General features: G+C 44.2%; 1 protein-coding gene across 3 annotated transcripts in view; it reads left to right on the forward strand.

Annotated features, from left to right (window-relative positions):
• LOC115472398 (ectonucleoside triphosphate diphosphohydrolase 8-like) overlaps window positions 1-22,952 on the forward strand; it is a 454,313-nt gene that overhangs the window by 290,738 nt on the left and 140,623 nt on the right. For 2 of the 3 annotated variants that reach the window (XM_030206671.1, XM_030206673.1), the window contains exon 6: window positions 3,818-4,048. The exons of the other annotated variant lie outside the window; for it this stretch is intronic. In XM_030206671.1, coding sequence (XP_030062531.1) covers window positions 3,818-4,048 — 231 coding nt within the window. The remainder of the gene's footprint in view (window positions 1-3,817; window positions 4,049-22,952) is intronic. 3 annotated transcript variants of the gene reach the window in all.

Genomic DNA, 22,952 nt, shown 5'->3' on the forward strand with positions numbered 1-22,952 from the left:
AGCCTTTGGAGGGAGACTAGGGAAATAGGTAAAAGCCATATCCATTATACACCACCTTAAATCCAGAATATTTGGCTTTTAACTAATCAGCCATGTCCTTGGATCCTTCTCTGCTGCCTTGGCTGGGCTCTGCTCTACTCTGGCCAGATCCACTGCTGCCTTACTGCTGCTTCCTTGCCTTGGAAGGTAGGGATTTTTTCTTCACATTAAAATTGGATCCTCCTCTGGATCCAACACAATTGTTAAGAATACATCTGCCCGGGACTGTTCTGAGGCAGGGACAGGATCAGGAGGACATCTCCAGATTAAAACTTTTATGTGAAGAAAAAAAAAATCCCAACATTCCTGAGCAGAATAGGGCCCAGCCGAGGCAGCAGAGAATCCGTGGATGTGACTGACTGGGTAAAAGCCAGATCCTCGAGATTAAAGGTGGTATACGCTGGATTCAGCGAATACGGAAGATCCGGAAGATCTGTTTTATGCCCAGTCTCAGAGTCAAATCCAAGCAACTGGTGTTGTAGGGAAGTGAGCTGGGGATCAAGTACAAAGTAGAGCAGGGGTCCTCAAATCCAGTCCTTGAGGGCCACAACCAACCTAGCTTGGTTTTCAGGATTTCCACAGTGAATATGTATGAGATCTATTTGTGTTCACTACTTCCATTGCATGCAGATATGTCTCATACATATTTATTGTGGAAACTCTGAAAACCAGGTTTGGTTGTGGCCCTCAAGGACTGGAATTGAGGACCCCTGAAGTAGAGGGATCAAGTCCAGTGTCCTTCCCAGGACCTTTGAAGAGAGGCAGGAAAGCAAAAATGAGAAACTGGAATCAACATTATTGGAAAACAAAATGACCAGACAACAAAAGGTAGAAAAACATTTTGAGTTTATTAACTGGAATATGTTGGCTTTGGGAAATGTGCATTGTTGCTGTCTTTGTACTGTGTTCAGTACAAAAGGAATTGTATTTCTGTTTTATTTCTCTAGTGATCCAGTACAGGCTGAGTTGGGGGTTCCCAGTTCAATTTTTATATTCATATTTCTATTTATTATTTATTTTCTCATTTTGGTGAGGGTCTGCATGTGACCAAGATATTCTGTTGCATATACTTGCTGTGTAGAACTCTGTGGCAGGCCCACTGGTTCTGTTTGACCAGTAGTAGGTTTGTTGGTGTTGCAAAGAATCAAAACTGTACAATGGCATTGATATGGTTTATTTAGTTTATGTTTTGAATTTTAAAATAAAGAGGGGGAAAAAAGAAATAAAGTAGAAATAAAGTAAATAAGCAAGCAACCAGGTAAATAAATAAATGGAGGCATGGGCAGGGAGGGTGTGGGACCAGGGAAGAGGCAGGGCCAGGGAAGGAGCTGCCGGGGGGCCCAGTGTACTTGTGTGCCTAGGACCCACCGAAGGATTAATCCTGCCATGCCCTGTCCTGACACAAACAGCAGCAACACAAAGCACAGAGTCAAACTGGGACAAACAGAGGAACAATGAGAGACAGAACAAAAGTAGGTAGGGGGTTTGAATGAAAGGTGTGTGTGTGTGGGGGGGGGGAGTTGGAGACACTGAGGGTTTAGTAGGGGAAGGGGCGAGGTATAGAGCAAGGGATGGGTGTGGCTGGGGGGGGCTGGCAGGTGTGGACAAGGACTTGAGGAGGTAAGACATAGAGGTAAGGCAGGAAATCTGAGGGTTCAAAGGTTCAGATAGGGGCAAAGAAACAAAGGTTACAGACCACTAAGCAACTCTACACTCTTTTTCATAAATCAACAATTCCACTTCTCCACTCTCCAACTCAGCAAAATCACAAATGGGTGCAAAGACAAGTTTGGTCTTGAGCTAGTCACTTTTAAAGCAGATCTAATTCTATTAGATTGTAAGCTGTCTATTAGATTGTAAGCTCTTTGAGCAGGGACTGTCTTTCTTCTGTGTTTGTACAGCGCTGCGTATGCCTTGTAGCGCTATAGAAATGCTAAATAGTAGTAGTAGTAGTAATTCATAACATTTTTCTTTCCAGCACAAGGAAATTGTTTTGCTATCCTTTATTACAAAAAAAGCATACATCACGTTAGACCACCCAACTTGGGCCCACGGCACGCCTGTGACATGCCCCTGAAATGCTCATTCTCAAAATGTTTTTCTTTTGGTGAATATTAGACTTAAAACTTTTTAAATGTTTGATTATATGGTTTAATCGTTTTTGTGTTAGAAACATGTCCATCTGCCCCTTGTGCCACTTTTTGCATGTTCTTTTCTCTTGAAAATGAACCCTATAGTTTAATAAAATTTATTGTAGAAGCACCTCATATAAACTCAAAGAAACCGACACAGAACCATGTTTTGGTAGAAACAACCGCCTGCCTCATGGGTCGCAGTTAATGAGTAAGTATATTATAATGAGTAAGTTCTGCAGAATCGATGGTGCCTGAAGATCAAATTTATCAGCCATCGGAACCACAGATATTGCCTGAAATGCTCTTAGTTTGAGCCTGGGTTGTAAAGCATTCTCATTATACTAGACAGATTTTGCAACCCCTGAGGCAGATGGTTGTTTTCACCAAAACACAGTTGTCAAGTCTCTCGAGACTTGTATAGCTGTTTCTTAAGAGTTATTTAGCTGTAAGTCTCAATATCTTGAAGTATATACCCCTAGCACATCAACACACCTAAATCTCTTGTTCTTTTCTGAAGTTCCTTTATTGAATAACATAGATGATTACTCACAGTTAGATGTTCACAAGCACAAAGGAACCCTGTAGTTTGTGAGCTTTATCAGTGGAGAGAAGGTAGAAGTTTAACCAGGATCAGCTCATTGCAGAGATAAGAAAAGTAGTTCCACAGATAGAGGCAGCTCGGAGTTAGGTATTTGGGAGTGCAGTACCCTCTTTTAGGAGGGTATTTTCAGGGTGAAGAGACTAGTGCTTTTCCAGAGCTACAACAGGATCATTGCTTTGTCCTGGAGCGAGATGGAATACTGTCCTCCTCATGGGCAGAGGGGGCGGAGCCAGGAGCTCATACAGATTTAGAAGTGAAAGAGTAGAAAGGCCAATAGGGACAAAGCCTGCCCTCGAGTGGCAAGGTCGGCTCTAGGAGGCAGCCCCTGATTGGAGGAAAAGGTCATACCTGGCTGACCTCTTAGGGCAGAGATAGTAAGAATGGCCAGGAAGTGCTGGCACGTAAACAAAGAAGCCAAGCTTGGCTGAGACAGGGGAGTGATCTAAGCAGCATCACCACCAGTAGTAACAGATCTTATACAGACAGGCAAGTGGGGTTGCGTTGTCTGTGAACTACATTACACACAATGCATTGCTCACACACATATCTTAGCAGTGAAGACTGCAGCAATCAAGATCTTTAGGAGTAAGAATAGCAGTGAAGGCATTAACACATTTTAGGGTCACACTATAACTAGTACCAGGCTGTCATGGGACAGAACAACAGTCCCGTGTTGGGTCCTTTAAGGTTAGATGAGGTGCTTCTGCAATGAATTTTCTTAAACTATATCTCTGGTATTCTCTTCTGATTTGTTTGTGGAGGTCCATTTTCCATCCCTACTTTTTTTTTGCTTTGGATGAAGATGAGCATAGTGCAAGTTAAATTCACACTTACAAACTGAATTTTACTAAGACAGAAGTACAAAATCAATCAGTTCTGCAGATGTTATTTTGACAGCTGATCAAATGGGTAATGTTGACACAATAATCTGTTAAATATATAATGCCCCATTGTTGAAAATTGACCTCTCAATGGCTATCCTGCAAGGGTTGCTTTAACTAATCTCTTCACATTTTGTTTTCTTAATTTTGCATTCTTTCAGTATTCTTTCACAGAGGAATGGATACATCCAAATCCAGATCAGACACTGGGGGCTATGGATCTCGGGGGCGCATCAACACAAATAACCTTCTATCCGAGTGGTGCCATTGAAGATATAGACACTAAAATGTTCTTTAGGTTATATGGTTATAACTATACAGTCTATACACACAGCTACCTCTGCTATGGACAAGACCAAGCACTGAAAATGCTTCTGGCAAACCTTACCAAGGTATTAAAGTTTATTGCTGGCATACTCTTCTGCTTCACAAGTATCCTTTATCTGTTTCTAACATTCTAGCCCATGGTATGGACTAAAGGTGATCATTGTACTTAAACGGATTTCCATAACTTCCTAACAGAAATATTTGGAGTAAAATTCAGCCAACAGCAGTCAGTTGTTTTGTTAAACACTGGCCACTGCCAGTTGAGTTGTGCCTGGATATTCATTGCCAGGCCATATCTGAGTACCAGCATTGAATATATGGGCCCAAGACCCGGAGTTAGTCAGGTATCACTGATATTCAATGATGGTATCCAGTTAGCCACCCAGTTAATTTAGGGCAGCCTTTTTGCTGTTCTAAGTTAACCAGATAGTTATCTGGGCACTGGGATCACCCCAGCAGTAACTGGATAGTGCTGTGACAGTCTGCCTGGATTTTATTTATTTATTTATTTATTTATTTATTTATTTATCACATTTATACCCCACATTTTCCCAGGCTCAATGTGGCTTACAATAGACCGAAAAGGCTATCGCCAGTCCAGTAGTTATACAGATACAATAGATTGTGGTAGTCAGAGTGGATAGAAAGAACAGGGTATAAAGGGAAAAAGGGTAAAGGTAAGAGAGTCCAAAATGGTCCATTTATATGCTGCTTTGAAGGACTTTGGGTATTATGTTGGAGCCTGGGGGTAGGCCTTCCGGAATAGGCTGGTCTTGAGTAATTTCCTAAAGTTGAGTTGGTTTTCAGTAATTTTGACAGCTTTTGGCAGTGCATTCCATAATTGGGTGCTGATAAAGGAAAAGGATGAAGTGTTAGTGGATTTATATTTGAGGCCGTTACAGGTAGGATAATGGAGATTTAGGAATGAACGGGATGTATTCCTGGCTGGAAGATTGATTAGGGTGTTCATGTATCCTGGTGCTTCTCCATAAAGAATTTTGTGGACTAGGGTGCAGATTTTAAAGTTAATTCGTTCCTTTATTGGGAGCCAGTGCAATTTCTCTCGAAGGGGCTTGAAACTTTCAAATTTGGATTTACTAAAGATTAGTCTTGCTGCTGTGTTTTGGGCAGTCTGAAGTTTCTTTACAAGTTGTTCTCTGCATCCTGTGTATATTCCATTACAGTAGTCTAGGCAGTGGTGTGCTGCTAAATTTTTAACAACAGGCTCTCTCCCCGGTCGACCTCTGCGCCCCCCCCCCCCCCCCCCCCCCCCCCCCCAAATTGCATAGCTGACTATACTCTCTCCAGGAAAAACAAAATGTAAATGCTCCCAGGTTCCTAATACATGTTTAATGTGGGATAAAATGCCATAAATAGATTTATTTGTTACATTTATACCCCGCATTTTCCCACCTATTTGCAGGCTCAATATGGCTTACAAGTAACCATAATGGCATTTGCCGTTACGATTGATAACAAATACAAGATTGTGTTGTGGTCAGATGACGTAGATGTGATTCAGGCGTCATTGGGTTGAGGGGAATGATGATAGTAACTTTTTAGTAAGTCTGAACGTTGAGCCGCTGATTCTCATAACATGTCTGTTTTAGAAGCCCTTTATCAGGAGAAAAAAAATCACTGCACCAATATAACAGGGTTAGGGTGTCCCTATAACCAGCCCCTCCAAATGACACATTGATTACGATTTATAACAAATTACTATTCTACCTATAAAAAGTTATTCCCTTATTATACTTCATCTGTATACATCCGTATGCACAAGCTGGCATGTTTGAAAATGTAACTTTTTTTTTTTTACAGTATCCTCCCCACGGTCTCCACCCGCCCACCTATTCCAGACCTCCTCCCTGCTCCCCCGAACCATAGGGTCCCAGCACATACCTGAAGACAGCCATCCTGGTTAGTGGATTCTTCAGGGCAGGAAAGATCCCCAGTCTTTCCTGACGCTGCCAGCGCTGACCATCCTCCTACCACATCTTCTTTAAAATGGCTGCCGAGACTTACAAAAGCTGGAAGTCTTGGCAGCTATTTTTAAAGAGCGATGCGGCTGCAGGAGGGTCAGCGCCGGCAGTGGGCAGGAAAGACTGGGGATCTTTCCTGCCCCGAAGAATCCACTAGACTAGACCACCAGCGTGGCTGAAGGTTTGCTTGCAGTTTTCAGTGAATGGCAATGATAGCTGCGCAGGGGAGTGGAAACAGAGATTAAGCAAATTGGCTTCCTTGTTCACAGTGGACTGATAAGACTCACTTCCACTCCTGTCTATTAAACCTCCCTGCAGCAGCTCATAGGTTTGCTTGCAGTTTTGAGTGAATGAATGGCAATGGCTGCATGGGGGAGTGGAAACAGAGATTAAGCAAATTGGCTTCCTTGCAAAGTTGAAGTACCCCCAGTCGAGGACTGCCGGCGGGGAGGGGGGGGGGACACGGAGGGAGAGAGAAGGAGATGCAGGATTCACAGGGTGGGGGAAGAGAGGTTTGAGGGAGAGAGCAGATGCGGAGACGTACAGGAAAAGGACAAAGTTGAACAGATTAAAAGGAGGAGAGAGACAGAGATCAGATACTGGAATGCATAGGCGGGGCAGGGCAGGGGAGAGAGAATCAGGCACTCGGTGCAGCAGTGTTTGGAGGGGGCTCCCTCCACCATTCCACTTGTCCTTCCCCTCGCCTCAGGCAATCCCCAGCCCCTCATTATCTGACAAACTAATTACTGTTATGTTCTTACCTCTAAGAGACATCAGGTACTGCACTTTTGCAGCAAGATCTCTCAACCTCTCAGATGCGGGGAGGTTGCAGGAGGCAGGTGAAAAAATCTATTTGATTCAGACAGTCCTGCTGCCGCTGGTAATTGCTATCAGCAGCAGTATCAGGAGGACAGCAGCTGGTCAGCTAAGTTGTCAGTTGGACCAGGGGCTGCTGTGATCACGAGCGCTGCAGCTTTGAGGTGAAGCGAGCACACTGAACTTCCTGCCTGCAGTGTATGTGCAGCACGAGGAAGGGTTGCCAGCCACACACCACGCATGCACAGCCTCGCTCTCCCTCTGGCTGCAATTTGTGGGAAAAAAAAACTGTTCCGGCTGATAGCACAAGAACCAGCTCGTAAAGAATTTGTGGAAAAAAAACCTCCCACCCAACAGCACAACAACCGGCTCGCAAAATTGCTCAAAAATTAACAACCGGCTCTGCAGAGACGGTTCCAGCACACCACTGAGTCAAGGTGACTTAATACCATTGATTGAACTAGCTATCGAAATACTTCTCTAGGGAAGAAAGATTTTATCCGCTTGAGTTTCCACAATGAAAAGAACATTTTCTTTGCAGTGGAATTAGTTTGGCTGACTAGCGATAGGTTGCGATCGATAATTACACCAAATATTTTTAGACTCTCAGAGATAGGAAGGGTGAGGTTTGGAGTTATTAAAGTTGAAGGTTTGAACTTATTATGTAAAGATGAAAGAATAAGGCAGCGCATTTTCTCATTATTCAGCTTCATTTGAAAAGTATTAGCCCATTTGTTCATGATGTACAGTCCAAGATTGATTTCTTTGGAGATTTCAAACAAGTCATTTCTAAAGGGGATGTAGATTGTGACGTCATCGGCATAGATAAATGGGTTGAGGCCATGATTGTATAAGGATTTAGCCAAAGAGATCAACATTATATTGAAGAGTGTAGGGGATAAAGGGGAGCATTGAGGAACTCCACAATCAGTTTCCATGGCAGTGTTAGGGTTGAATTAAATTTTACTTGGTAGGTCCTGGAGGTAAGAAAACCCTTTATCCATCTAAATACATTTCCCCCTATTCCGAAGTAATCGAGAGGGGATATCCTGACACCAAGGAGTAGGGAATGGGGACACAAAGGGCAGTTTTGAGGGGAAGGGATGGGCTGTTTGTGCAGCACTGCGTACACCTTGTAGCGCTATAGAAATGCTAAATAGTAGTAGTAGTAGTAGTAGTAGGCTGTAGGGAGAGCAAAAAGGGATGATGCTGGATAGGGGAGAGAGGGGGAGATGTAGGAACATGTGAGGAAGGGGAGAAAGAAGAAAATGGCGGAATATATTAGGTTGGAAGAGGTGAGATGCTGAGAGCCTCACTGGACTGGCACTTGAACATCTGAAATGTTTGCTGATCGGGCAGGCACTGCCATGATCTCCCTGCTGGTGACATCATTTGGGGGCTTGGAGCCCAACAAGAACCTGGCCTTACCACAGAACGCAGCCCGTAGATGTGAGCCTGTGGTGCGTGGCCGAAGGGGTGTGACCAAAGGGGCAGAACATGCTATGTTCCATTGCTAACAGAGTCTGGGTTTTCTATTTGACTTTATGTCTACATATTTGTTTCTTTCAGTCTGTTATTTTTACTAGGTGATGATGATGTTATATGTTTTCCATATGTCCCTGAGGTGACTTATGTAGCAGTTTAGCTTGTCCTCTTTCTAGAGTATACATATTCAAGTCTCTTCTCATATGTCTTTTAGAACAAGCCCATATCATTTTTGTCACAATCCTCTGAACTGCCTCAAGTCTTAAGTCTTTTGATGTCCCGGATGGATAAGTAGTGATATTCAGCTGCAATCCATATAGCTATGTGGATGCATTTAGGCCAGCCAAAAGGCTGTGCTAACTTATAGCAAGTAGCTATGTTGATAGCAGTTGAACATCTCCACTCTGCAGAGCCAGCAGCAGTCACTGCTGTTCACAAATAGGTAGGGCTGGTAGATTTTAAGTTCTTGGACTTGGTGCTGGTATGGCATAGTAAGCTTTAGAATGTCCATATGCAGGGCTTTGTCTTACTTCACCAGTGTCTAGCAGTAGAGAGAGAAGGAGAGTGTGCAGAAAAAAGCAAGTTGAGAGGGAAGGGGGAAGAAGAGAGATGAGAGGGAAAGAAAAATAGCTGAGATAAAAGGGGGAGGAAAGATGTGGAAAGGCCAAGAATAGAAAGAAGGAAAGAGGACAAGGGTGATGTGGAGGAGAGAAGCAAGAAGGGAGGGGTGGAGAAAGAAGTGAAGGATAACGAAATTATGGAGAGGTGGGGAGGAAGAATATGCGTGAATAAACATGTGGATAAAGGTGAATCAGTTGATTTGGAGGGGCATAATCGAACGCGAACGCCCATTTGTAAAAACGTCCATCTCCGAGAACGGGTCCGTGAAGGGGCGGGCCGAATCGTATTTTCGAAAAAGATAGACGTTTATCTTTAGGTTCGAAAATACGGTTTGTGCCGGGCAAATGCATAAGATTTGGGCGTTTTTTGAGCTAGGCGTTTTCGTTTTTCAGCGATAATCGAAACCAAAGCGCTCCAGCTCAAAAATAAACAAATCCAAGGCATTTGGTCGTGGGAGGGGCCAGCATTGGTAGTGTACTGGTCCCCCTGAGATGCCTTTATACCAGCCTCAAATATCATCCCAAGCTCCATGACAGCAGTATGCAGGTCCCCCGAGCAAATTTAGTTTAGTTGGTGCTGCCCGAACCCATGCAGAGAGCCACAATCGGAAGAAAAAAAAACATGCAAGTGCAGTTGGGGACGTCCAAATTAAAAAATAGTAGAAGAGAGATTTGAATCAGCCACCTTCTGATTCCTAGGCCAATGCTCTAAGCACTGCACCACATGAATCAGTTGTTTAGATGTCCTTCCCTTTCCATTAAGTCCCTCCAAGTTTCTGTCAGCCAATCACAGCTGTTTAGCTGACATGATGTCAGCTAAAGGAGCTGTGATTGGCTGACAGAAACTTAGAGGGACTTAATGGAAAGGGAAGGACATCTAAAAAACTGATTCATGTGGTGCAGTGCTTAGAGCATTGGCCTGGGAATCAGAAGGTGGCTGATTCAAATCTCTCTTCTACTATTTTTTAATTTGGACGTCCCCAACTGCACTTGCATGTTTTTTTTTTCTTCCAATTTTTGCTCTCTGCATGGGTCCGGCCAGCACCAACTAAACTAAATTTGCTCGGGGGACCTGCATACTGCTGTCATGGAGCTAGGGATGATATTTGAGGCTGGCATAGAGGCTGGAAAAAAAAGTGTTTAAAGTTCGGGTTTTTTTGGTGGGAGAGGGTTAGTGACCACTGGGGGAGTCAGGGGAGGTCATCCCCGATTCCCTCCGTTGGTCATCTGGTCATTTAGGGCACTTTTTTGGGACCTGTTCGTGAAAAAACAGGGTCCAGAAAAAGTGTCCTAAATTCTGGCTAAAAACGCCTTTATTTTTTCGATTATCGGCCGAGCGCGCCCATCTCTCCTCAGTCAATAACCACGCCCCAGTCCCACCTTTACCATGCCTCCAACATGCCCCCGTCAACTTTATGCGTTCCCGTGACGGAGTGCAGTTGGAAACGCCCAAAATCGGCTTTCGATTATACCGATTTGGGCACCTACAAGAGAAAGACATCCATCTCCCGATTTAGGTCGCAATTTGGGCGTTTTTCTCTTTCGAAAATAAGCTGGATAGTGTATCTAGATTTTCAGACAGCTTGTGATAAAGTTCCACATGAGAGACTTCTGGGAAAATTAAAGAGTCATGGGACAGGATGCAAGGTTCTGGTGTGGATTAGGAATTAGTTATTGGACAGAAAACAGAAGGTAGTGTTAAATGGTCATTTCTCTCAATGGAGGAGGGCGAACAGTGGAGTGCTGCAGGGATCAGTACTGGGACTGGTGCTAGTTAACATATTTATAAATGATATGGAAATCAGAATGACAAGTGAGGTGATCAAATTTGAAGATGATACAAAATTATTCATGGTTGTTAAAACACGTGTGGACTGTGAAATATTGCAGGAAGACCTTAGGAAATTGGCAGACTGGGCATCCAAATGGCAGACATAGGATTGAGGGGTGCTAAAAAAATTTTTTTAACAGATGGTGCATTCCCCCTCCCCCTCTCCCCATCCCTCCCCTCCTCACCCCCTCCCTCCCCCTTCCTCGCCTCCCCCCTCCTCCGAGTTTCAGGCCCCCCTCTCCCACTCCTCCGAGTTCCAGGCTCCCCCTCCCTCCCTCCAAGTTCCAGGCCCCCCTTACTCTCCTCCGAGTTCCAGGCCCTCCTCCCCCTCCTCCGAGTTCCAGGCCCTCCTCCCCCTCCTCCGAGTTCCAAGCCTCCTTCCCTCTCTTCTGAGTTCCAGGCTTCCCTCTCCTCTGAGCGCCAGTCCCAACCCCAGCCCGACCTCTTCTCCCACAATAGTCCTCCGCCCTCGCCTTCCTGCGTGCTGCCCAGAATTTAAAACTCATCTTACCTCGGGGTCCCGGTGGCAGCAGTGAAAGGCGAGCAGGCTCGGCGCTCAGGTCCTGCCCTTGTGGAAACAGGAAATGAGGGCAGGACCAGAGTTGAGAGAGAAGGGAAGGCTGAAGCGCCGAGCCTGCTTGCCTTTCACTGCTGCCGCCGGGACCCCAAGGTAAGATGAATTTTAAATTCTGGCAGCATGCAGGAAGGCAAGGGCGGAGGACTGTTGTGGGAGAAGAGGGCAGGTCGGGCTGGCTGGAAAGGGAACTTCCAGCGGGTCAAAATATTGGGGGTGCTCGAGCACTCACAGCACCCATGGAGTTGGCGCCTAAGATGGCAGATGAAATTTAATATGGACAAATGCAAGGTGATGCACATTGGAAAGAATAATCCAAATCATAGTTAACTGAAGCTAGGGTCCACCTTGGGGGTCAGCACTCAAGAAATCAAGAAAATATCTGGGTGTCATAGATAATATGCTGAAATCTTCTGCTCAGTGTGTGACATTGGCCAAAAAAGCAAACAGGATGCTAGGAATTATTAGGAAAGGGATAGTGAATAAGACCAAAAATATTATAATCACTCCAAAAATATTGTATCACTCCATGGTGTGTCTGTACCTTGAGTATTGCATTCAGTTCTGGCCGCTGTATCTCAAAAAAGATATAGCGGAATTAGAAAAGGTTCAAAGAGCGACCAAAATGGCGGGTCCTCTTAAAGATTTGTTTAATAAATCCTTGGAGATGGGACAGGTTCCGAGGGATTGGAGAACGGCGGAGGTGGTCCCTCTTCACAAAAGTGGTGATAGGGAGGAAGCTGGAAACTACAGGCCGGTAAGCCTCACTTCGGTTATTGGAAAAGTAATGGAAGCCATGCTGAAGGAAAGGATAGTGAATTTCCTGGAAGCCAATAAGTTGCAAGATCCGAGACAACATGGTTTCACCAAAGGGAAATCGTGCCAAACGAATCTCATTGAATTCTTTGACTGGGTGACAGGAGAATTAAATCAAGGACGTGCTATGGACGTCATCTACTTAGATTTCAGCAAGGCTTTTGACACAGTTCCTCACAGGAGGCTCTTGAATAAACTAGAAGGGCTGAAGATAGGACCCGAAGTGGTGAACTGGATTAGGAACTGGTTGACGGGCAGACGCCAGAGGGTGGTGGTAAATGGAGTTCGCTCGGAGGAGGGAAAGGTGAGTAGTGGAGTGCCTCAGGGATCGGTGCTGGGGCCGATTCTGTTCAATATATTTGTAAGTGACATTGCCGAAGGGTTACAAGGTAAAGTTTGCCTTTTTACAGATGACACCAAGATTTGCAACAGAGTGGACACCCCGGAGGGAGTGGAAAACATGAAAAAAGATCTGAAGAAGCTGGAAGAATGGTCTAACATTTGGCAATTAAAATTAAATGTGAAGAAATGCAAAGTGATGCACTTAGGGAGTAGAAATCCAAGGGAGGCATATGTGTTAGGTGGGGAGAGCCTGATAGACACGGACGGGGAGAGGGATCTTGGGGTGATAGTATCTGAGGACCTAAAGGCGATGAAACAGTGCGACAAGGCGGTGGCCGTAGCGAGAAGGTTGCTAGGCTGTATAGAGAGAGGTGTGACCAGCAGAAGAAAGGAGGTTTTAATGCCCCTGTATAAGACGTTGGTGAGGCCCCCACCTGGAGTATTGTGTTCAGTTTTGGAGGCCGTACCTTGCGAAGGATGTTAAAAAAATGGAAGCGGTGCAAAGAAAAGCTACGAGGATAAACATAGTAACATAGTAGGTGACGGCAGAAAAAGACCTTCATGGTCCATCCAGTCTGCCCAAGACAAACTCATATGTGTATACCTTACCTTGAATTTGTACCTGTCCTTTTCAGGGCACAGACCATATAAGTCTGCCCAGCAGTATTTCCCGCCTCCCAACCACCAGTCCCGCCTCCCATCACCGGCTCTGGTACAGACCTTATAAGTCTGCCCTCCCCTATCCTCGCCTCCCAACCACCACCCCCTCTTCCCCCCAACTGCTCCGCCACCCAATTTCAGCTAAGCTTCTGAGGATCCATTCCTTCTGCACACATGGGCCGACGAACTATGCGAGGGATGGTATGGGAGTTGCGTTCCAAGACGTATGAAGAGAGACTTGCTGACCTGAACATGTATACTCTGGAGGAAAGGAGGAACAGGGGTGATATGATACAGACGTTCAAATATTTGAAAGGTATTAATCCACAAACGAATCTTTTCCGGAGATGGGAAGACGATAGAACGAGAGGACATGAAATGAGATTGAAGGGGGGCAGACTCAGGAAAGATGTCAGGAAGTATTTCTTCACAGAGAGGGTGGTGAATGCTTGGAATGCCCTCCCGCGGGAGGTGGTGGAGATGAAAACGGTAACGGAATTCAAACATGCGTGGGATAGGCATAAAGGAATCCTGTGCAGAAGGAATGGATCCACAGAAGCTTAGCTGAAATTGGGTGGCGGGGGGAAGAGGGGTTGGTGATTGAGAAGCTAGGATAGGGGAGGGCAGACTTATACGGGGTCTGTGCCAGAGCCGGTGATGGGAGGCGGGACTGGTGGTTGGGAGGCGGGAAATACTGCTGGACAGACTTATACGGTCTGTGCCCTGAAAAAGACAGGTACAAATCAAGGTAAGGTATACACATATGAGTTTATCGTGGGCAGACTAGATGGACCGTGCAGGTCTTTTTCTGCCGTCATCTACTATGTTACTATAAAGGGGATGGAACTCCTCTTGTATGAGGCAAGACTAAAGGGGTTAGGGCTCTTCAGCTAGGAAAAGAGACAGATGAGGGGAAATATGATTGAGGTCTACAAAATCCTGAGTGGTGTAGAACGAGTAGAACTAAATCGATTTTTTACTCATTCCAAAAGTACAAAGACTAGGGGACACTGAAGGAAGTTAGATGAAAATACTTTTAAAACAAATAGGAGGAAATATTTTTTTTACTCAAAGAATAGTTAAGTTCTGGAACTCTTTGCCAGAGGATGTAGAACAGCGGTTAGTGTATCTGGGTTTAAAAAAGGTTTGGACAAATTCTAGAGGAAAAGTCCATAGTCTGCTATTGAGACAGACATGGGAAGCAACTGCTTGCCTTGGGATTTGTAGTGTGGAGTGTTGCCACGATTTGGGTTTCTGCCAGTTACTTGTGACCTGGCTTGGCCACTATTTGGAAAACAGGATACTGGACTTGATGGACCATTGATCTGACCCAGTATGGCTACTCTTATGTTCTTATGAAAGGTGAAGAACAAGGGGAGTGACCAGGAGGGGGAGAGGCACAAGGAAGAATATAGGCAGATAAAGGGAAACACAAGGAAAAGGTGAAAACAAAAAAAAATGGAGGGGAGAGAGTAAGCTAATCAATGCTCAACATAAGGGAAGGGGAGAAAAATCTCACTCTAATCTGACCTCTCTAACCCTTCTCCCCATCAACTGTATGATTTTTACCACTCCATCCCACAAGGATACACAGCACCTGTAATCATAGCCTATGCTTTGAATGAGATATTGTATACATATAGCTAATCTCTCTCTCCCTGTCAATTTGTGGCAAAGACTATAAATGTCTGCCCAGCACTGGTTCTATTTCCTAAGTACTGGAGTTGCTATTGAAGCCCACTCCAGTCTTGATCTTGATCTGGATTGGACCTGACTATTCCTTGCTCTGCTGCCTGCCCTAACCTTGGATCAGATCTGACTATTCTCTGCTCTGCTGCCTGCCTTGACCTTGGATTGGACCTGACTATTCTCTGCTGCCTGCCCTGACCTTGGATTGGATCTGACTATTCTCTGCTCTGCTGCCTGCTCTGACCTTGGATTGGGCCTGACTATTCTCTGCTCTGCTGCCTGCCCTGACCTTTATTGGACCTGACTATTCTCTGCTCTGCTGCCTGCTCCGACCTTGAATTGGATCTGCCCTTCCCTGTTCTCCTTGCCTCTGCCTGTCACGGCCGGCGGCCACGACCCCGTTCGTTCCGGAAGTCATGGTGGCCCACCTGCACCTGGGGCTCAACTCCTGGGGAACGGTGGTCGCTCCCAGGTGAAGCTGGGGTTGTTCGGCTGCCCGACCGAGTGCGGCGTTACTCTTCTGTCCACCATGCTCTGTCGGGGCACACGGGCTCACTCTCGCAGTTGTAACAGAGTGGGCCAATATGTGGCGGCATCTGTACAAAATAAAAAAAGAAGGCGTGGTGATACTTTTTCAGAAGGAGGTGGCCACTCAGGTTGAAATGTGATGCAACTCAAGGAGGGAGGGAGCATGGTTGCCTGTAAAGTTACTTCAGTAGTCAACAATTGTTGTTTTGTAATATTTATGCTCCTAACACAGATGATAGATGGATGTCCTGTTAAGCGTAGGTGGTATGCCCCAGATACTGGGAGGTGAATACAGTTTAGTTTGGGATCCAGAGATAGATAAGTCATATAACCCCTGTTGAGAGACACACTATATCTGATTGATATCTGGGGAGTACTGCATCCTAGTGATAAAGGTTATACCCACCTATTACATGCACATTCCACCAAGGTCTGCATAGATTACATTCTTGTCTCCAGATGGTGGATGTTCCAAATGATGCGTGTGGAAATAGGTCCATATGAAATTTCAAATCATGACCTGATATGGGTGGAATGGACAGACACAGCAATTATGAGAGGACATGTTACACAGAAGTTCCCTTTAAATTTATACACTGATGAGAAATTCAGTATGCATCTACTCAACAGCTGGCAGAACTATAGGAATTGTAATCACCTCCATGAGGACGACCCTGTCCTGTATTGCTGGGCTCGATGGACCCTTGGTCTTTTCCCAGTTTGGCATTACTTATGTACTTATAAGTACATTAGTACATAAGTAATGCCATACTGGGAAAAGACCAAAGGTCCATCGAGCCCAGCATCCTGTCCCCAACAGCGGCCAATCCAGCTCAAGGGCACCTGGCAAGCTACCCAAACGTACAATTTAAAACAAATAGGAGAAAATTTTTCTTCACCCAACGCATAATTAAACTCTGGAATTTGTTGCTGGAGAACGTGGTGAAGGCGGTTAGCTTAGCAGAGTTTAAAAAGGGGTTAGACGGTTTCCTAAAGGACAAGTCCATAAACCACTACTAAATGGACTTGGGAAAAATCCACAATTCCAGGAATAACATGTATAGAATGTTTGTATGTTTGGGAAGCTTGCCAGGTGCCCTTGGCCTGGATTGGCCGCTATCATGGACAGGATGCTGGGCTCGATGGACCTTTGGCCTTTTCCCAGTGTGGCATTACTTATGTACTTATGTACAAACATTTTATACAAGTTACTCCTGAAATTGTGGATTTTTCCCCAAGTCCATTTAGTAGCTGTCTATGGACGTCCTTTAGGAAACCGTCCAACCCCTTTTTAAACTCTGCCAAGTTAACCGCCTTCACTACGTTCTCCAGCAACGAATTCCAGAGTTTAATTATGCATTGGGTGAAGAAAGATTTTCTCCTATTTGTTCTAAATTTACTACACTGTAGTTTCATCACATGCCCCCTAGTCCTAGTATTTTTGGAAAGTGTGAACAGACGCTTCACATCCACCTGTTCCACTCCATTCATTATTTTATATACCTCTATCATGTCTCCTCTCAGCCGTCTCTTCTCCTAGCCTCCTTAGTCTTTCTTCATAGGGAAGTCTTCCCATCCCCGCTATTCGCGGCACCATTTCCAGTTCTACTATATCTTTCTTGAGATGCGGCATTGGGAGGCAGCAAAGGCTGTGTTACGAGGGGAAATTATAAGCTATGCAAGTCATCACAGCAAGGCAACTGATAAAGAAATTACATGCCTGGAATGACAGCTTCAGGCAGTTGGTGGCATTTTGGTCTCTCCCACTCTAGAATAGATAAGGAATAACTGTTGGCTATTCAAATTGCATTAAATGAATTATTACATCAGTGGGCAAAGAACCTCTTCAATACTATAAATATCAACTGTATAAACATGGAAATAAGGGGTGGGGGGAGTTATTGGCATGCTTGGTCTCTACCTGGGAAGAGCCAAAAAAGATAATAGAAACAGAGAAAAATGTAGGCAGATAAAGACCATAAGGTCTATCCAGTCTTTTCATCCATGCCATCTATTCTCCCTATGACTCCCTTAGAGATCCTATGGATTTGTCCCAACCTCTGTTGAATTCAGACACTGTTTTCATCTCTACCACTTCCACCGGGAGGCCGTTCCACAAATTCTCCACCCTTTCTGTGAAGAAGTATTTCCTCAGGTTATTACTGAGTCTATCCCCTTCCACTTTCATCCTATGCCCCCTCGTTTCACAGCTTCCTTTCAATTGAAAGAGACTCGCCTCCTGTGCATTTATGCCACATCAGTATTTAAATGTCTCTACTATATCATTCTTTTCCTGTCATTCTTCCAAAATATACATATTGAGATCTTTACATCTGTCCCCATATGCTTTATGATGAAGATCATTGACCATTTTAGTAGCCGCCCTCTGGACCAACTCCATCCTGTTTGTCTTTTTGAAGGTACAGTCTCCAGAATTGCACACAATATTCTAAATGAGGTCTTACCAGAGTCTTATACAGGGGCATCGTCATTTCCACTTTCCTACTGGTCATTCCTCTCCCTATGCACTTGTGCATCCTTCTAGCTTTCACCATCACCTTTTCTACCTGTTTGGCCACCTCACGATCATCACATACGATCATACCCAAGTTCTTCTCCTCTTTTATCCACAAAAGTTCTTCATTCCTCAAACTGTACTGTTCCCTCTGGTTTTTGCAGCCCAAATGCATGACCCTACATTTTTTAGCATTAAATCTAAGCTGCCAAATTCCAGATCATTCCTCTAGCTTTGCTAAATCCTTCCTCATGTTATTCACACCATCAGTGGTGTCTACCCTGTTGCAGATTTTGTATCATCCACAAAGAGGCAAACCTTACCAGACAGTCCTTCAGCAATATCGCTTACAAAAATGTTAAAAAGAATCATCCCAATACCTAAACCTTGTGGCACACCACTGGTAACATCCATTTCCTTAGAATGAGCTCCATTTACCACTACCCTCTGTCGCCTTCCACTCAACCAGTTTCTAACCCAGTCATTCACTTTAGGGTCCATATTGAGGGCACTCAATTTATTTATTAATCATTTATGTGGAAATGTTTCAAAGGTTTTGCTAACATCTAAATACATATCTAGTGCTCTCCCTCGATCCCACTCTCTGGTCACCCAGTCAATGAAATTAATCAGATTTGTCTGAAAAGACCTGCCTCTAGTGGAACCATGTTGCCTCGAGTCCTGTAATCCATTCGATTCCAGAAACTGTTCTATTATTTGTTTCTATTAATTTACTTACCATAGAAGTCAGACTTAAGTACATAAGTATTGCCATACTGGGAAAGACCAAAGGTCCATCAAGCCCAGCATCCTGTTTCCAACATTGGCCAATCCAGGTCACAAATACCTGGCAAGATCCCAAAAAAGTACAAAACCTTTTATACTGCTTATCCCAGAAATAGTGGATTTCCCCCAAGTCCGTTTAATAATGGTCTAGGGAATTTTCCTTTAGGAAGCCGTCCAAACCTTTTTTAAACTCCGCTAAGCTAACCGCCTTTACCACATTCTCTGACAACGAATTCCAGAGTTTAATTACAAGTTGAGTGAAGAAACATTTAAAATTTATTATATTGTGGATTCATTGCATGCCCCCTAGTCCTAGTATTTTTGGAAAGCATAAACAGACGCTTCACATCTACCCGTTCAACTCCACTCACTATTTATAGACCTCTATCATATCTCCCCTTAGCCGCCTTTTCTCCAAGCTGAGGAGCCCTAGCTGCTTTAGCCTTTCCTCATAGGGAAGTTGTCCAATCCCCTTTATCATTTTTGTCGCCCTTCTCTGCACCTTTTCTAATTCCACTATATCTTTTCTGAGATGCGGCGACCAGAATTGAACACAATATTTGAGGTGCGGTCGCACCTTGGAGCGATATAAAAGGCATTATAACATCCTCATTTTTGTTTGCCATTCCTTTCCTAATAATACCTAACATTCTATTTGCTTTCTTAGCCACAGCAGCACACTGAGCAGAAGGTTTCAGTGTATCATCAACGACGACACCTAGATCCCTTTCTTGGTCTGTGACTCCTAACGTGGAACCTTGCATGACGTAGCTATAATTCGGGTTCCTCTTTCCCACATGCATCATTTTGCACTTGCTCACATTAAACATCATCTGCCATTTAGACGCCCAGTCTCCCAGTCTCATAAGGTCCTCTTGTAATTTTTCACAATCCTCCCGCGATTTAACGACTTTGAATAACTTTCTGTTATCAGCAAATTTAATTATCTCACTAGTTACTCCCATCTCTAGGTCATTTATAAATATGTTAAAAGCAGCGGTCCCAGCACTGACCCCTGAGGAACCCCACTAACTACCCTTCTCCATTGAGAATACTGACCATTTAACCCTACTCTCTGTTTTCTATCTTTTAACCAGTTTTTAATCCACAATAGAACCCTACCTCCTATCCCATGACTCTCCAATTTCCTCTGGAGTCTTTCATGAGGTACTTTGTCAAACACCTTCTGAAAATCCAGATACACAATATCAACCTGCACAATATTGATACACAATATCCCACTCATGAGCCTGCCATGAGTGGGAAAGTGCGGGGTATAAATGTAACAAAAAAAAACCGGCTCACCTTCCTTAGCGTCCCTCCGGACCGGACCAGGATTGGACTGATGGGTTGTGCTCGCCTACCAGCAGGTGGAGACTGAGAAAAAAACTCTGACTCTAGAGAGCCAATAGGAGCCCTGGCCATGTGACCTTAGCCTCAGTATTTTCTCAGTCTCCCAGCAGGTAGGAAGTGAGCCCATTAGTCTCTCTCCTTTTCTCTTTAGATATTACAGATATTTGTGATATTTCTTCTGTGCCTGGAATCTTATTTAGAGGCTTGACAGGGTTTCCTTTCTCTTCTTTCTTTGACAGCCTCAGGGGTGTTAAACTCGGGTGTCTCGAGTCCACCCCCCTTCCTCCCCATCTCCCTGGCTTAGCAGGGAAGGGCCGTCCCTTTCTCTGGAAAGGTGTACCGTCTTTGGGAGAGGCAGCCACTTTTAACAGGTAGCTGCTTTAAAAGAATTAAATCAAATAAAAGGAAATTCAAAGAAGCAGCCTTTCTTTCCCCAGACTTCTAACGAGCAGGCATCTCCAGTGTTTTATTATGATTGAGGGGTTATAAAAAACAAAAAAAACAAACAGAAGAAAATACTTCAGTATCTGTGACTTTAAACAGCGATTTTTCTCATCAGATTTAATTTCCTCCATTTTCTTGCGTTTTGGCGGCGGCAGTTTAAACAAATGAAAAAAAAAAAAAAAAAAAGGTGCGAACCGCGTAAGCGCGGCCACCTGTTTTTTCCGATATGGCTTAAAAGTTCAAACAGCTGCTGTCGGTCAGCGTCGCGCAGTTCACGCAGCCGGAACGTGTAAATTTTGCTCTCCCTTCAAGGTTTCTTCGGGTCCGGTGCTGCCTCCAGTTTTTTCGGGACTTTTTTGCCGGCTGTTGTTTCTTCGCCGTTCCACTGGGCTCCGCTTGTTCGGAGGTGTCGGGCGCGCTGTCGATGATCGCCACAGGGCCAGTGGCGCGAACGGCGGCCATTTTGTTTCTCCCTCCATCTTATCAGTCGGGGATCTCTCTGCTGAAGGTAAGGCTGCAGTTCATAGAGCAGTTCGGCTCCAAGATGTGTACACTTTTGTATGTGCTGAACGGCGTATTCTAAAATGCTCTTCACATCAGCAGGCAATATTTGGTTGAAAGGGGGCTCCTTTCGTATATGGATATATAACAAGCTTTTCTTGTTTTAAATTTCTATGTATCACAGGGCTGTTAACACTAGTTTTTTCTGGTGCTCAGTCATTTTTCATTGCCTGGTGGAAAATCTACATCTTATCATAATATCATAATTCATTTCAAGCATTTTCCTCAATAGCTGTAGTATTATACAGTGTTTTAAGAACTTTATAAACTTTCTCTATAGGCATAGAGTAAATTTCTGTCTTTCTCATTCCCTGGTGAATAGGACTACATTGTCTAAGAGTCAATTGATTGGCACTTTGCAATTCTGACCATAATATCTTAGTTCCTTTCAAGCATTTTACTCCATGCCTATGATGTTATATAGTGTTTTAAGAACTTAACAGACAATCACTCTCAATGGCTGTAGTGTTATACAGTGTTTTCTTTTTCCGACTTTAAGAAGCCTTCTCTAGAGGCATACAGTATATTGTTCAGATGCCATGGGGATATATCAGCTCTTTCATATTCTCTGAGGGACAGTCCTATCTACCAAGCTCCCAGTCACTCAGCTGCCTTAGCAGGCATGCTTTATTCATGTCTTCCCTTCTTTTCCAACTGCCTTGAAGCCTCTCATATTTCATTTTAGCTTTCTTCTGGTTTTTACAGGACATATGGTCACTTAGAGAATAAAGTCATCCTTTCACTTAAAGATAGTGGACGGTCCTCAAACCATCTACTCGTGTTTGTCTCTACTCTATCAGTTCAGCATTGGCAGATTATATACATCCTGGTTTGGTCCAGTATGCCTATACATACCATCTGCTATCTCTTCCTCTTCCTTAGAGACCTGATGTTATATCAAGCTTTCTTGAATTCAGATACAGTCTTGTCTACACTGCCTTCACCAAGTGGCTGTGGCACAACTTCACTTTTTTCGTTACAGGTAATTTCCAAGTTTGTCCTTTTTCATTTTCATTCTATGCGCCTTCACTCCAGAGTGTTCTTTCAATTGGAAGGGGATTCACTCACTTCCTGTGTATTTATTATGCCTTAGGTACATAAGTATGGTTATGCTGGGTAAGGCCTAAAGTCCATCAAGTCCAGCATTCATATCTAATGGGCATAGGTACATAAGTTTTGCCATTCTGGGGAAGCTCAAATGTCCACCTTTCTACAGCCAGAACAGCATTAAAGGAAAAAAAAAAAAAAAAAAAAAACCTCTCACGAGAGTATCGAACAGAAATCTCTGCTCCAAAAGCAAGGCTTTGCAGTAATTCTGCAAACTAACGCATACAATATTTGCCATGGCTGTTCACCACTAGGAACACCAGGGACCCTGGGTCTAGGTTCGGTGTTTTAACCTGAAACAAGCTCAACATTCATATCTATTGGGTGTGAGTCTGGTACTACTACTACTACTACTTAACATTTCTAGAGCGCTACTAGGGTTACGCAGCGCTGTACAAATTAACAAAGAAGGACGTTCCCTGCTCAAAGGAGCTTACAATCTACATCTCAGTGAGGGAGGACGCATGACCGTGGTACGTGGATTAGTGGTATGTGGATTAGGGAGATCCAAGAAATTACAGGCCGGTGAATCAGACGTTCATAATGGGACAATTTTTTTCTGTCCGGAGCGTACTACCATAGCTGGTGGACTCCTATATTCAGAACTTTCTATATTCAGAACTTACCCAACTATGGAACGCCATAGAGATAGGGTTGGAGTTTGTAGCCCTATTTAACTGGTGTCCTTGGTCACCCTTCCTCTTCTCCTCAGGATCCAGAGAATGGCTAGTTTTTTGCTTATGCATTAACCGGTCATTTTCAGCAGTACTCTCTCTTCCGTTCTTTTATAGATCTAAGAGGATGTTCATTGCGCTCTTAGGGTCATTTCATTCTTACCTAGACGACTGCCTAATTGGAGA

Source organism: Microcaecilia unicolor, chromosome 6, assembly GCF_901765095.1.
Source record: "Microcaecilia unicolor chromosome 6, aMicUni1.1, whole genome shotgun sequence".
NCBI lineage: Eukaryota > Metazoa > Chordata > Amphibia > Gymnophiona > Siphonopidae > Microcaecilia > Microcaecilia unicolor.